This window comes from Dicentrarchus labrax, unplaced genomic scaffold, assembly GCF_905237075.1.
Source record: "Dicentrarchus labrax unplaced genomic scaffold, dlabrax2021, whole genome shotgun sequence".
Classification (NCBI taxonomy): Eukaryota; Metazoa; Chordata; class Actinopteri; family Moronidae; genus Dicentrarchus; species Dicentrarchus labrax.
The window spans coordinates 10,450,350-10,465,978 of record NW_026136710.1 but is presented as its reverse complement, the minus strand read 5'-3'; the positions used below and the strand labels follow the sequence as shown (position 1 = coordinate 10,465,978).

At 41.5% G+C, this 15,629-nt stretch overlaps 1 protein-coding gene across 9 annotated transcripts in view; it reads left to right on the top strand.

Moving 5' to 3' along the window:
* Positions 1-13,521, top strand: part of rgs3a (regulator of G protein signaling 3a) — a 148,228-nt gene extending 134,707 nt beyond the window's left edge. For 6 of the 9 annotated variants that reach the window (XM_051413180.1, XM_051413183.1, XM_051413181.1 and 3 more), the window contains 4 exons: positions 8,619-8,720; positions 9,889-9,950; positions 10,975-11,141; positions 11,305-13,521. In XM_051413180.1, coding sequence (XP_051269140.1) covers positions 8,619-8,720; positions 9,889-9,950; positions 10,975-11,141; positions 11,305-11,505 — 532 coding nt within the window. In that variant the 3' untranslated portion in view covers positions 11,506-13,521. Of the gene's footprint in view, positions 1-3,685; positions 3,847-4,180; positions 4,201-7,562; positions 8,296-8,618; positions 8,721-9,888; positions 9,951-10,974; positions 11,142-11,304 lie in introns of those variants that run through there. The other 3 variants (XM_051413187.1, XM_051413188.1, XM_051413189.1) reach the window with 3 other exon arrangements.
* The last annotated feature ends 2,108 nt before the right edge of the window (positions 13,522-15,629 follow it).

Genomic DNA, 15,629 nt, shown 5'->3' with positions numbered 1-15,629 from the left:
CTATCGTTTTCCCAACCAAATTTTTGTCCCATTTTTGGTCTAATAAACAAAAAAATGATCAGATTCAGGTTAAAAAAAATATGTCGATGATGTACGTGTTTTGCATATCGAGAACGGAAGTGAGATCCTATCACAAGTGGTCACTTGAGACGCATTCTGATGCCAGGTGTGAACCGACGTACTTAAAGCTGTCCACTTGAGACCGGATCACCCAAGACGCATGTTAATGCCGGGCGTAAACAGGCCACATGGCCACACGTAGCAACTCAGCTTGACAGCATTTGTTAACGTAGGTCATGGTTAGCAAACAGTGATTTGCTTACTAACAGTATAAACAAACATGCACCGTGATGTTGGCTCATCTAATATTACACATTACTCTGTCCCTGTGGAGGATTGTTTTTAAGATATGGTAGAATAAGATAAGCCTTTGTTGATCCCCAGGGAAACTCAGGTGTAGCAGCACAAGGACAGAAATAAGTACAAGTAAGGTAAAAAAAAAAAAAGCATATAAATAAAAGTAGGAATAGAAACTATACAAGAGAAATTAAACTCAGAAATACAAAGCAAGCAGTATCCATACAGTATAACCAACAATACTGTGCAATACTGTCCCACGTGATTTTATGAATCAATAAGTCTAGTAGACCCTGCACACATTTTTATTGCGTTGCTCCTTAATAGGCACATGTATTGAATAGTGATGAAGGCTGCATGGAAAAAAACGTTGTGTCCTCTGTACACAAAATGACTTCCTGTCATTGAGACCCTCTTCTGTCATCATTAGTCAATATAACGAGGATAAGCTTTCTGAGCACGGTGGAAACTCTGCATGTTTACACGCTTATCTTCTGTCTCCTGTGTTTACAGACTTTTTTTCCAATAAACTATCAATGTCAAAAGCCAAGGATCACTTATGAAGATTTGTTCATTGTCCAGTATTTGAGACCCATTTTATTATGCCACACTGTAAACCAACACCAGGGGCAATAATCTACTAAATCATATTAAGTTACACCAATAAACATACCCTCAGTACAATATCTTTCTGTGTAACTCAGAGGAATACAAATTCAATATGTTGCTGCTATAGATAGAAATCTCAAGCTTTCTATACAGCCAAGCATGACGGAAATTAAATTATTTCCTCCAGATGTTGGAGACTGATATAAAACATATAGAGAGAGCCAATGCAGCAAGTAAATGTACTCCAGTGATCAACAGTAGCTGGCATTGCCAAAGATGTGGCAATTCATAGCCTAAAGAAGGCACTCTCTTATTCTTTTGTGCGGTGCTCTCAGAGCCTGTCCACAAAAATACACGGCCTCACCCAATACGATGTCGTTTCGAAAAAAATCTCCGTAAACACGACGTTGTTTCCAGAAATATCTGCGTCCACACAGATTCACTGAAAACGACCAAAAACGCTGTAGTACATATACGAGGCCTGTATGTGGCGCTGTGACGCCGCCACACCAATACACTAAAACCGGAAGAGAAGCCATGGAGCATGCGCTGTTTGCAAACAAGTAGTAGTAGTCCGCCATTGTTGTTGTTGTTATGACGCGTCTAGCGGTGGCGGCTGAGGTTAAAGGCTAGAGAGGCGGGGTTAATACGTCATCATTTCGGAAAAAATCAGTTTTCGGATTTTCCCACTCTGGGGCCCGTTTTCAAATAATACCATTTTCACACCCTGAAAGCGCCGTATCCGTCTGGACGCGAAGCCGATACGATAAAGTATTTATCCTGATTCGAAAAAAAACTTATTCGTGTGGACGGCCCTCAGTGTGGTGGTAGTATAGCTATAAACACTCTTCTTCATCTTTTTGTCTTAATCACCATCATTAGTGACAGCAGATCTCAATAAACTATGTACACACGGTGGCATTTTTCAGAGGAAAAATGGTACTTACATTTAAGAGCCCATTACTGTCCTCTTTGAAACATCCTGCACTCTTACAAAGCCCTTGGCCCCTCATGCATCATTTACAACAACAAAGACGACATTCTGGTCTTCGACTTCTTAAGCACTCTGGATGGTTTACTTTTTCTTTTTACATTTTCTTCCTTCCTACACTTTTATGCTTTCCCCCTGTTTCTAGTCTTCAGGATCCAGCACAGCTGTTTTCCTGAAATTGTCCCCACATTATCTCTGCCTCTCCCCCGTCCATTATCACCTTTTGTTTAGACTCAGTCCAGGTGTTCCGCTTCCCCAAGCAATGGATCCCTACACAGCTACACTCCTTTTCCCCCCTATTCGATGGTTTCTAACCAGTAGCAATAAAGCCATAAACCTACAGCGCATCCTCCTGTGCACCAGACTGTTGACTTTAGATTAATCTAAATTTATAAAAATGAAGCAATGCCTTTTGGTTTTTTTGGATGCATCTTACTACCACAACAATAATGACATGCCAATACCTCAACTTTGTAATTTATAAAGGCAGGAAATACAGACAGATGGAGAGGACCCAACATGGAGTGCCTGTGAAGTGTTTATTACAAACACAACATAAATTACCATCTGTGTGTTTGTGTTTCTGTGTTTGGCATATGTATGGTTGTACTTTGCATACTGTATACTGTACAGTATATTCTGAAGACATATTCTTGTCAGTATGGATTCTGTGCCATCCCTAGTAGCAGTTCCCAGGCAAAAAGAAAATCATATCACCTGCTTTTGCTGCCAAGGTGCATGTTAGACCCTTTTTGTGTGCTGTGAAAGTTAGCTCAAGGTGAATGTTAGCGCAGTAGTTTGACATGAGGTGTGCTGACCTTGTTGTTGAATCAGTGTTGAGATTATGTGAACTACTTCAATATATTATGCCTATGAAGAGTCTTGGTCATCCAGATTATATATAGACATCTAGAAGTACTAAATCAAAGTAAACTGAAACTGGACCAAGAAAAAAACAACTGGATCTTGAGTTGTGAACACCCTATGGAGGTGAAACAGAAGTTCAGTTGCCTTTGACTGAAGCTGATTTATTGTACATGATCAGGCAATATTGTGCTTTAAAAGCGTACTCCACTGATTTAGCATTGCATTCCTACAACATTGTTGGACTCGCAAAGGACAAAAAAGGGATCAAAATCGAACCAGAAATGTTGTTTACTCCACACATTCTTCTTGCTTGTCAAAACTTGGCACCTGCGTTACACACAATGCAATTTGACCACCAAAAAATTCTGACATAGTTTTGCTGTGCTGCTGAATCACAGTTCTTACAGTCCCCACAGGATGTTTCCATAGGTGCTATAGTCCCAAAAAAGTTTAATAAACATTGTATTTAAAAGAAGAGCCATATTGATATTGATTGTCTTAAAACTAACCACATAAATAAAGTTTAATTGTAACAATGCCGAGAAACTACTGAAGAGATAATATGACATGTTGATGTATGAAGTCTTTCTTATAGCCCAGTAGCAGATTTAACACAGAGCTCTACTACTGCTTGTCATCTGGTGCAGATGAACAGATCATTACAGTTGACAAGTCACTTCTTTTGCTAAAAAGACAAATGTCATCTCAACTTACTAACCCATAAAACTAAAAACCTGTCCAGGCCCCAGTGGAAGGAATCTGTCCTCTATAAACACTGCGTGGTGATTGGGTGAGCCCAGGGTCCGCCTTTTCCAGACCCCCCGGACTATATAAAGCTCCGCCAGATCCTCTCAGGGGTTAGAGGAATGTGATTGCCAAACAAACCCCTGGACCCTGAGCACCGGCACGCCTGACACACGCTTACATGCAGTCAAATTTCTACACACACCAAGATAACCTGCGTACAGGCTGGCACCCATGTTTCACAGTATGGTTGATTTCTCAGAGAAGTACCTTGAAAGGTAAGAGTGAGGCAGTGGCTGTGTGTGTGTGTGTGGGTGGGTTAATTTGCGCTTTGATTTTCGTTATCAAGAATTAGAAACATAAGAGGGGAGGGTGAAGAAGGCGTGGATGGGGGGCGGTTTTGCCTCCCACAGGAATCGTTGCTCTCAAGCTGGTAGGAAGCTATCTGACCTCTACATGGATCTCATTTGACAGTCGCAGTGAGGGAGAAGAATCCCCTGTGAGGGTGAAGCGCTCAAACTATTTTGGAGGAAGCAGCTTTAACTTCTAACTTGAGGCTGCCCCTTTTTCTTATTATACGCAGCCTGGATTTCAGGAATAGGATTGCTCATGTGGTCTTTGTGGCTAGGAAGGTGAGTTTGCTCAGAAATAGAGCTCCTTTTTTTGGTCTTGATTGAGGGAGACTGTGAATGAGATAGTGTTATATTTATGGACAAAATGTAGGACAATTCCCTTTATTGTTCTTCTAGGAATATTGCAGAGTGACTTTCTGTTTGTTAGGATTTCTCTTTCTCATTGTGTTACTGTATGTGTTTTATGTTTTTTGGATAAATCACATCTCCGGACTGTTTTGTCTTCCGATGAAAGTACAGGACAAACACTCACAGTTTGTTCCCATATCTTGTTAGACTGAGCCCAAAATAGTGTATAATATTTAAAGTGTCAGTGACACTCTGACACGACCCATGACCCATTATACTTGCACAGACATAGATGCACAAACAGATTCACGCATCTTGCACTGTGTTATTTGTGTGTTGCGTTCACTTAACAAGCACATAGCCTTCTGTAAATAGAAAGGGGCAGAGGGAATGAAAACATGTTTGAACATTTCAATTCCTCCTCTGTCCTCATTGCTGTACCCCAGATCTCACAGGTCAGGCTTTACAAAGGCTGAACTCCTGTCTTTGTGGGATAAAGCCTCATGTAGCGGGGTGAAGTGGGGCGGTGGATTTGGCTTGTGCTTGTATGGTACATTGTGATCTGCAGTACGTCTGTCTGCAGCTATCCCCCATGTGCTCCCAGAGCCTTTCCCTGGGAGTGCGGCCTACTTTTCAGAACACCAGGAATAGCCAGCGGGGTGCTATTAGTGTGTCTAATGTGAGTCAAGCAAAGAGGGAATAAAGAGTATGGAAGCCTGCAGATAATTGTGGAGCTAAAGACCTCTCTATCCTTCACTCAAGCGCATAAAGCACTCTCTCTTGCACAGACACAAGCAGACACTCAGGTGTGTGTACACATTACGCCTGTGCTGCAAACATGACATTCTGTATTTTGTGTGCTCAAGGGGCAGTGGAGTGTACATTTCTGGGCGGCAGCGTGTTGGATCAAAGATCATCCTAATTTGATAATCCTCTACAGAGCATGTGTCAGTCTTTTAGCAGATTAAGCTAAGTGTAGGGGTCATGGGATGTAATAAATCCGATGGAGTGTGATACAGTACATTGCTAATTGTATTAGTGCTGGGAAGCTATTAACAGGCTCAGCTGGAGCGATAAAGTAAAGTATCAACTTTAAATACAGAGGTACCTCAAAGTGAGAGAAAACTGAGAGGTTCCATTAGCACATAAAGAGCAGAGGTGCAAAGAGCAGCATGTATAAGTATAGTATCATTATTAAGTGACGTTACTCTAAAAATAGGTGTACCCATGTTTTGCTGTTGCTTTTTAATGTCTAAAATAGCTGGCTTTGTTGGTAGGAGTAGTGCTTCCTCTCTGTGGCTGCACCTCCCCTTTTCTTCCTGTTTTAAATCTTAGTTAAGGGTTTGGAGTTTTACAATCAACATCTTAATAGTGTTCCCCTTTGTTTAGGTGATTAATTACAGTCAAGTAGCTGATTTTGCAAATCTCCTGCAGTCTAACAATGCAAATCTCTACGCCTGGAGGACACAGACATGCCTGTAGCCCACTGTTCAAAGGATGAAGAATCTGTCTGGCCTCATTGAGGGAGTTGTTTACTCCCATTGAGACACAACCACACAGGCAGTTTCATTTATGGCTGAAAAAGTTGAGTTGCCTTGCAGGAAGAAACTCTTTCTCTCAGCTAAGCTCCACAAACCCCACACCTCCTGCAGTATGACTTACAGTATAACATGCAGACTTATAGAAGAAAAAAAAGTGTTACTGCAGTCAGTGTTGCCAGTGTGTAGTGGTTTGTTCTTAAGAGTAATGTTGGTGCTATATTCGAGTTTCTGGAAATAAGTGAAGCGATAAATAATGGGATGATGTAAGCTCAAGTTGTTTCCAGTGTTGACACCAGCTATTGGGAGTGCCATGCAAGCAATCTGTGCTGCTCGAGGACTGAAAATGTTTGTGTTTGCAATATCCATCGACACCCACATGGTGGCAGGATAGAAACATACATTTCCCTTAAAGTCACTGTTGTTATGACATCATTGTCTCATCGTTCCTATGCAGGCTCAGCTTGTATAAATCCCAGACATAAATAATAAAGCGCCTTTTGTCAGGCCAACAAAATATTTTCCAGCCCTTGTAAAAGCAAAAAAAAAGTTTCTTCTCTTCCTCACATGCACTGGCAAGACAGAGGCTTGTCTTTTAGCTAACACATGCACAGCTCAAGACCTAATTGCCTTGAGCACAACCTAAAAATAGAACAATCTAATGAACCCTGCTCTGATGTTATGAGTTTATTTAACAGCAAGAGAGTTTTTTATTTGGGTAATAATGTCCTTTAGGCTGTGAGCTATTCACAGGGATACTGCGTTAGAGCACCCTGTTGTTTCCATGAAAGAAAACGGCCTCAATTTTGTTCAGCAGTTCAGCATCTGGTTTAAACCTGCTGCGTACAGTGCCCTTGCATTATTTCAATCAATGGATGAGTCATCTCTCCACCAGTGATGCTGTATGGAGGTTCAGGTATTTCTTAGATTTTAAAGTGATGGTTCCTCTAAGAGCCTTTCGATCTCTCTGTCGTCTTTTATCTATTTTTGTCCTCAGATTGAATTTCCATTTCTTCCCTTACCTTGCCTTTGTAGAGAAAAAGGCTTTCACATGGCTTTTTCTTGATGCCACACCAATGCTTTTACATTCATTTTTAAATCCACTCAGCTCTACTTTCCTCAACCCCACAAACACTTTCAAAAATGAAAGGTTTCTATATGGTCTCACTCTCTGAGTCAACTAGAGTAATCTGCACCAGACCCCCCCAAACCCAAACACACCCAAATCAATGCACCCACAAAGTCACACTCATTCTGATTTTTAAAGGAGGTATTCAGCTGTTGCTTCCAACAGCTCATGCACTTAGGTTGTATCATGCGTATGGGCATGTTTCTACCTTTCCTGTCCTGCAGCAGTTAGAAAAACTCACATCAGACAGCTGACTGTGTTCTCTGTTCAGTTCTGCAGCCGGGCTTGTGTGACCACCGCACATTTAAGCACGCATAAATTACCTCTCTCCCACTTCCCTTCACACACACATGCACACGCTGGTAGAGACGGGGAGTTTTCCAACACCTGTGACTGGCATGAAAGCGTCAGTGATGTGGGCATGAGTTGGCACAGGTGCAGGGAGGGGGGTTCTTTGAAATGTTTGTGTGGGCGTTCTTTCATCCCCATCCAAGTATATTCATGTACAGTATTTGTGCTACTCTGCAGTTGTGTGTTCTCCCAACCCCCGCATATTTGAATGATAAGTGTCTATAACTGGAAGCCTTGTTTCTTAATTTGGGGTGTACATGCTCTCCTGGGGGCCCTGGGTTGGCACTGGGACAGCTTTCAGTGATTAGAGCCAGCGAGCCTACACTGCCGCGTTGCATTATTAGCAGGCCAGCCAATCCACAGTGGAAATCAAAAGCAGGGACTCAGGAAATGGGTGTTGAGTGAGGTCACATCCCAATGAGGCAGCACGTGCTCGAGGTCGGGAAAAGCCAGGACACGTACCATGGGATTATGGGAATGCGCAGAATTCTAAAGGAGCCCATTAGGGACTGAGAGTTGGTGTATCACCTTGTGTGAGAATTAAGGTGGTGCATGTGCAGCAGGGGGGCGTCTCCATCTGTGTGTGTGTGTGTGTGTGTGTGTGTGTGTGTGAGAGTTTGTTCGAGGAAGGTTAAACATCTGAGGTGGGTGGTCAGGAGGATTTAGGATGCTGCTGCTGCTGGAGAGAAGCGGGAAGAGGGGTGAGGAGGTCACTGTGCCCTGTTGCCTCAGCCCTGGGTCAGCTCCCTCTCAGCAACCCCTCTAGGCACATGGAGAATGGCGTGATGAAACAGAGGAGTGAGGATTGAGTCTCTCTCCTCCTTCTCTGCCACATTCGCTCAGTCCCTGCCGAGGAACCTGCCAGGGACACATCTACAGGAAAGACTGTTAGTGATATTAGATTGACAGGAGAGACACTGACACGAAGCGAGGAAAGGGAGCTTGACATCCGCCTTTTGGAGAAAATTCTGTCCCATCATACCAACATACCTGGCTCAAGACTAAAATGTACACAACACAACCTTTATTTTCATCTTTTCTGGCTTTTGTGGGTTTGATTTCATGTGGATTGGATTTACAGTGCTGAAGAACTTAATTGGCGATTCCATTTTGCCTTGGATTGTTTTAATTGTTTGGACTTTGGACTTTGGACTCAACACACTTTCTTCCCATGTCTCTTTTTGTCTTCCTCCTCTCTCTTTATCATTCCTTTCACCCATATTCCATTTTTCTCCTTGCCTCTCTCCTTTGCCTCCTTCTGTATTCGTAAATCTTTCTTTCACTCTTCCCACTCTTTTCAACTCTCTCTCCTCTATCTTTCTTTCTCTCAGGGCCAAAGACATGAAGAACCGGCTGGCTTTCCTGCGGAGGAGGAATGAATCCCCAGGAAGCAACCCAGCCAGCAAGTTAGACAAATCTATGAAGTCAGTCAAGTAAGTGGCCACTTCCTGATAGCATGTGCATGTGGGTGTGTTTGAGGCTGTTTTCCGGGTCTCGCCACAGCTGGTGATGACCTGGCCTTGGAAGACAGACATGTGGGCAGTAGCGATGGGAGTGTGCTCGTAATGTGTGGCACTAATAAAACGAATGAGACAATGTAAGTGTAAAAGTGTCTCATCAGATAGAGGGACAGTGAATTGTTTGGATGGAGGTTTTTTTATAATATAGAAAATATGTTTACTGGATTAAATGTATTAATGTCAGTTATCACATGTATGAAATATCAGATATCAGTGTAACTTAAGACTGATATTGTTTCCTCGCCTGTACTTTGGTGATTGACTTCACAGGAAGCTAACAAAAGTGTGTAATATGAGAAATAATTCATTTCATTTCATTTTTAAAATATATTATTAGCAATTTGGTCCCAGCAAACCACACTAAATGTCCTCTGTGGAATTACATGACAATATCAATGTTATTGATTATTGTATTAATATTCAGCTTATATTAAAATAATATAATAATATTATAATACAGTGCTTAGATGTCCTAAAAGACACAACAGTAAGAGTCAAATTGTAAGCTTTTGACTTGATAGAATAGTCAGAATGTCTGCCAAAACTCAAATCCATTGTAAAAAGGCACAAAAAAAGCCCTCTAAATTGTACCTGAAACTGCATAGCAACTTTTTTCTTACTGTGTCAAATACAGCCTTAGATGTGGATTACAGTGAGTGTGTGTGAAGAGGCATGCTATATAGCATGAGCACAGAAAGGATGAAAGGCAGCAGGGGGCAGACAGACACTGGCGGGGGGGGAGGTCTCTAAACCCATCAACACATCCCCATTGGCCGGCTGGAGCCCCTCCCCTCCCGCCTTCCAAGTTGCATTCATTGGGAATATAAAAGCCTACCCCCACAAGGCTCAAGCGGATAGACTCTCTGTGTTGTAAGCACTCATAAGGCAGAACCGAATGTGAGGGAAAGACCAGTAGATACAGACTAGGGTGGAAGCAAGCAAGCAACGGAGGGAGAGGAATTACCTACTTCCACGTTTCCACCCATCTATCCAGCATAGACAAAGTTCTGCGGATGGGTCACACAATGAGAAACCTGGCTGAGATGGGCTTGTTAAAGAATCGCGCTGCTTTTATCTGCAGGCCCACCCCGGAGGAAGCACTGAAATGGGGAGACTCACTTGACAAGCTGCTGGCACACAAATGTAAGTTACTTTAAAGTATTTTTTCTCTCTTTTGTCTCTCATCGTCTCCCTCCTTTTACATACATGAAAATCATCTGATCATTTCTGCGATATGCTTTAATATAATGGGGTTCTAGACAGTGGGTGAATTGCTTGCATGAGGTAGTGGGGGAGGGTGGTGGAGCACAGAAATTTGCATGCACAGATACATGGATTACACACACACACACACACACACACACACACACTGCCGCATTGAATGGGCAGCTTGCAGCAAGTTTCCTTAATCCCAGCAGACAAGAGTCCATGCGTTACATAGAGAGAAGGGGAGAGACTAAAACTGGCAACCTGTAAGTGTACTGCTATTTCTGTTTTCACCAATTCGTCTTACACAGTTTGGCCCAAATCCTTTTTGAAAGCAGAAAGCTGACACAAAGCCAGTGCTACATCTGTTTCTCATTCAGCTTTGTTGGCCTCTTTATTCTCCCTCTTCTAATTTCCTCTCCTCCACTTCTTACCTCACTCCTTCTTACTGGAATGAGGTAAGAGATGACCGCCTGCATTGGCTCTGCTTATCAGCTTGGGTGATTCATGGGAACGGAAAGGTGCAGATGGGAGCAGTGGGTGGACTGGGCTTCCTGCTATTCTTTCTTCTGGATGCCTTCTTCCTTAAATCATTAACTGGACCGAAACTTAAACAGCCTAAAGTGCCAGAATTAGCCCTTTCCCCCCTCACACTTCAACAGTAAAGTCTTTGTTCATTCACAGCATGGGGAATGCATAGATGCCAGGGTGAATAGTAAGGAAGGATTGGGTCAGCGGGTTGATGTCACTTAAAGGATGTTGAGGACTTGAATATGCGCTGCGGTGTTGAGAGCGTTTTTTAATACGTCTCATTTTATTCCAACCACATGACTCAAAAAGGCCGTCACAGAGCTATTTTAGGCACTGAAACTCCAAGAAGTGCTTCAGCTCTGAGGTTGCCATGGCACTATAGTCAACTCTCCTAATGTTTATTCTCCTCCTCCTCTCTGCTCTCCCTCAGATGGTCTGGCAGCGTTCAGAGCTTTCCTGCGCACAGAGTTCAGCGAGGAGAATCTGGAATTCTGGCTAGCATGTGAGGAATACAAGAAGATCAAGTCGCAGTCCAAGATGGCCTCAAAAGCCAAGAAAATCTTTGCAGAATACATCGCTATCCAGTCTTGTAAAGAGGTGAGTGAGAGTGTACACAACTCATCTGGATACTGGAAAAAATGGCATCAAAACAGCCTCCTGCAAAAAATATTAAACATGCATTTTTCCTTCTTCTCATTCCTCACAATAACAGCGTAATCTTGCACTTCTCTAACTTTTTTTTCTTCTTTTTCTTGTGCAGGTAAATCTGGATTCTTACACCAGAGATCACACTAAGGACAACCTGCAGAATGTGACACGCTCCTGCTTTGACCTAGCGCAGAGGCGGATATACGGGCTGATGGAGAAGGACTCATACCCCCGCTTCCTGCGCTCAGAACTCTACTCGGACTTAATCAACCAAAAAAAGCCCAGCTCCACTCCGACTTCATCTTCATCATAAGAGACGAGAAAAAGTTATGAGGAGAGGAGAAAGATGATGAGAGAAAAAAAAGGGGGCAGACTTGAAAAAAGTAGAGTGGGTGGGTGGGATGTGAGGGTCTTTGTTTGCCTTTTTTTTTTAAACTTTTTTTTGTGTCTGTCATCCTGTCCACTATGATTTTTTTGTTGTTGTTATGGTGTGAGGGGACGCGGCAAAGCAATGGCACTGCAAAGGAATGTAGTTTACACAGTTACCAAGTTGATGGATGAGTGAATGGACTGATGAATGGATGGATGGATGTTACTAAAAATGCAGAAGCCCAGGAGTGAGGGCTAGAGCAGGAGCTGGACGCTTGTCTGATCACTGTCTCTACCTTTTTTGTTTTTCTTTTGGTCGTGTTTTTAATTTTTCGTCCATTTGTACTGGAGAAAAGGAGGGGTTGCTCAGAAAACCCTGCAGACACGAAGACAGTCCGGTACTGTTTTGTCACTTTTTTCCTTAATTTCCTTTTAAAACTCCCAGAAAAAAATCCCCCTCCTTTCCTCCACCTTGTTCTCTGTGAAGCCACTTCAAAGCTGTTGGTACGACAAAAAGTCCCCTTTCTTCATGTATTCTTTTTTATCAGGCTCTAAACTGTATGATGGAGTAAAAAAAAAAACAAGATGATGTCTCCATGAAAGCTAGCGCTATGGCTCTGTTTCACGTGCATCTAAGTTAAACACCTACACCCTCTCAAAGCTTCTATAAACGGCTTTCACCTTATTCAGTTCATTGCAAGACTGTGGAAAGATACTGTGAGCATTCAACAGGGACAGAGACGGAGACAGCGATGGGCGAAGAACACAAATGTATAAATAACGGATGGACTGGAGCTGTGATGTGAAACATGCATATGTGTCACTCTCACATTAAAAGACATTCAAAGTCACATTCAAAGCCAGTAGTGGAAAAAAAACAGACGACTTTCTTCCTGTCTCCAAAGACTGTTTACAACAAGGAATGAAATCTCAAGAAGAAACAGAAAAACAATGTTCGGTGCAGCCAAATGACATTTCCTTTAACATTGTAGCTCATTCTGGATCGAGGAAGCATTCTCAGGACATTGCTATGATGTGTTCCAGCTTGGTTTATCTTCTCAGCTGTTTCTGTTTTTCTATACACTCACTGTTTTATATGCTTTAGGTTCCAACCTGCACTCCTTAGTTCTAGTGAGCAATACACAAGAGGTTGCTCATGTCATAGAGGAAAAAAGAAATGCTTCATGTTGTACAAAAGTTTGCCTATTTATTTAGATTAACTTGCTGGATGCTTCTACAGACACCCTCACCTCTAAAGCACTCAGCTAAAAGCTCTCACTTTCCTCTTAACCACCAAACAGGTCCAATGCTGTCCTGAACTTTAAGTGCAATATTTTTTTTATTTTTTATTTTATGTTATTATTATGTTTGGTTTGTTCATTTATTTGGATAATTTTTAATTTTTATGGGAAAAGACGAACGGCTTGAGCTCTGTATTAACTTTATTTGTTAAGAGAAAAAAAACAAACCATAGAGCTATAAGGTTGACTTACAACGCAAACTTTCAAGAAACATAAGTAGTTTAATGAATTTTAAGCAAGTGATTCTAACTAATGTGTTAACCTCCAGCAGCAGGCAGCTGGGGGTGTTATGGTTGTAAATATAATTCTTTAAGAAAACTATGTGATAACACATTAAAAACAAATAAAAACAAAAAACCAATAGGTCTCTGCTGGTGATGAATGTGGGACCCAGCTGTATCTATGTAAATATGAGAGACTCAAAACTATAAGATGACATGTATTGTTAAAAAAAAAATAAAAAAAATAGGTGAGTAAGAGCAGGTACAATCTGCTCTTTTCCCTGGTCATACACTGCTTGTAAGGAGTTTTCTGAAATGCATTTTATCATTTTCACTGTTTACAATTCAAAATGCATCTCCTATGATAGCAAGTGAAAACAGTAGAGTACATTTGGTGTCATTGCTAATGATAAATAAACCAACCAACTGATGAAGTAAGATGTGTTGTCTATGGATTTTTATTACAATGTGCATTTGCCCTTTCATACTGGTTACAAACATGCCAAGAGTGATGTGCATACAAGCAGTCAATAAGCTTCCATACACTGATTAGAATTTGCTTCAAGGAATTTTTCAACATTTTTAGTAAATGCACTTATTCCCTTTCTTGCTGAAAGATAAGAAGATTGATAACCACTTTCATGTCTGTTAGCTAAATGTGAAACTACTGCCAACAGCGACTTGGCTTAGCATAAAGACTGGAGACAGCCAGCCTGGCTCTGTCCCAAGCTGCCTAGCAACCCCCCTAAAACTCACAAATTAACACATAAATAGACTTGTTTAATTCATACAAAAACTGTAAAGAAAATGACAAGTTTTGATTTTATGGATAGTTTGGCGATCAGTTTCTTTGCAGAGCCAGTGACATCGAGGTGACGGCTCTTTTAAAACCACAACTTGTTTTTTTTACCAATATGGATTAAACAAAGCTATAATGTGTCAGGTAGTGAGCTTTAAAGGTTATGGATATGTTTAAACCTTGGACATAGTCAGGCCAGGTGTTTCCCCCTGCTTGCAGTCTTTATGATAAGCTAATTGTCTCCTGGCACCAAGCGCACAGGCATAACCTCAATATAATAGTAATCCTTTCTCATTTACTTCTCTGCAAGAAAGCGAATCATTTACCAAAATGTCAAACCATTCCTTTGAGTAACTGAACATAAAAAACATCTCATATAAATAAATTCTGGTTTAGTAGAACTTGGGTGTGATCATTCCTGTTGGTAATGATGACGTAATACTCCTAAAGTTAATTTCTGAAATCTTGAAACGTGGCAACACTAAAAATAAATCTGACTGCTAAAACAAGAGCAGTCGGAAAAAACATACAGGTTCAACTTTGACCTGCATTACAGTTACGCATGCACAGCTTTTCAGTACAGTAAGGAATTATTACACATTTTGGGTGAGCTTAATTTTGGCTTTACCCTCAAACTGGTTTAGATAATTTGGCTAAACTGATTGACTGAACGCTAGTGTTTCTTTCCCCGCCACACTTTATTATAGCAATGTTACAGATCCAAGAGTACAATGTTATTATCATAACCAATGATGGTTAATGAAAAAACGTTCTTAAATTTTACATATTTATTAATGAACTCCCATATAAGCTAAAAAAAAAGTGTTTGTTTTTGTGCGGACTGTCAACAATCTGAAATTGTAGGCGATGGAGTTGAGTAGTATTGAGCTGGTGACGCAGAACATCAAGGCTTGTCCTGATTCCAGCTGTCTTGTTATTCTGAAAAAGAAGAGCAAGTAAGTGTGACACGAGGTCAAGTGTTGGCTGGGCTGTTGGGGCGGGATGAGAGGAAACAGTCGAAGTTCTGTGAGGGCAGTGTGTGTGTGTGTGTGTGTGTGTTTGTGTGTGTTTGGAGGGGGTTGATCGGTCTGAAGTTGTGTTGGAAACAGTAGTAACAGCGCCTAATCTTCTTAACCAGCTGCCATCTGCTTTGACGGACACAGCTTCTTTTTCTAAAAGGAATTGTCATCGCCCTTTCTATCGCCTCTCTCTGCCTGTTTCCTCTCTGTCTTGCTCCCTGTAGACTCTTTGTCTTCAGAACCCACGCTTGTATTCTTTTTAATGCTCATCTTTTATGGCATACAATGGAGGTCCGGCTCTTGAGCTGGATTCCTTTACCAAATCGTTTTGTTCCAAGTTTCCTTCCTTTCTCTAATCTGTGTAAACCATATCACAGTGTCTGTCATTGTTTTCAAATTCGGCTGTCACGTGAGCCCCAAAACACGCCGGCTTGCATTTCCTGCCCAGAGCTCGTGTCCTGCTATACCAAATATGGCCGTCAATGTTTCCTCTGCTGTGACAGTCTCTTATCTTGCTTTCTTGTCAAGTAAAAATGTGTCACCAGGATATGGAGTGTTATTATCTTTATTTAGTGTTTCAATGTTGTGCAACAATATAAAAATACGCATGTCTTGTGGGCTATAGGGAAATAAGTTTCCAATACTTTTTTCTTTATTGCTTTGTCAGTTCAGAACTTACAGTACACATGCTGTATAATTAAAATAAAAAGACTGAAGCCTTATATGTG